This window comes from Fulmarus glacialis, unplaced genomic scaffold (assembly GCF_000690835.1).
Source record: "Fulmarus glacialis isolate BGI_N327 unplaced genomic scaffold, ASM69083v1 scaffold20881, whole genome shotgun sequence".
NCBI classification, from domain to species: domain Eukaryota; kingdom Metazoa; phylum Chordata; class Aves; order Procellariiformes; family Procellariidae; genus Fulmarus; species Fulmarus glacialis.
In genome coordinates, this window is record NW_009194934.1 from 14,312 (window position 1) to 14,717 (window position 406).

A 406-nucleotide genomic window follows, 5' to 3' on the forward strand; every position below is an offset into this window, starting at 1 on the left:
CCCCCCCCCAGCCGCAAGCACCCACGGATGGGGCCGGCAGCGCCTTGCCCTCCCAGGACAGGACCCAGCTGCTGTTTGCTGCAGCCAAAAGGAGTAAAGGAGCAGGGCAAAGAGCTTTGGGCTTCCACTTGCAAACACCGCGAGCCAGCCCTGCAAACAGAGCGGAGGAGGAGGAGGAGGAGTTCTTTATATGACTGAAAACAAACGTGCCAAATGGACTCATCATTTCCAAACGACAGCGGAGCGCTTTTGTGCGTATTGTGCCTCCTCGTGCTGTGACCGCTGATGCTCAGCTTACCTCTGTAGCTGCAACAACATTTCAGTAGTGGGTTCACCGAGGGAGGCGCTTACTTTCCATGGAGCGATGCTAAGGAGAGGCTGCAGGCAAAGCGGGAAAAATAAGTGT

General features: G+C 56.2%; 1 protein-coding gene across 1 annotated transcript in view; it reads left to right on the forward strand.

Moving 5' to 3' along the window:
- Window positions 1-194, forward strand: part of FAM124B (family with sequence similarity 124B) — a 4,051-nt gene extending 3,857 nt beyond the window's left edge. The window contains exon 3 of the mRNA XM_009587945.1: window positions 12-194. Coding sequence (XP_009586240.1) covers window positions 12-194 — 183 coding nt within the window. The remainder of the gene's footprint in view (window positions 1-11) is intronic.
- Window positions 195-406: the final 212 nt, after the last annotated feature.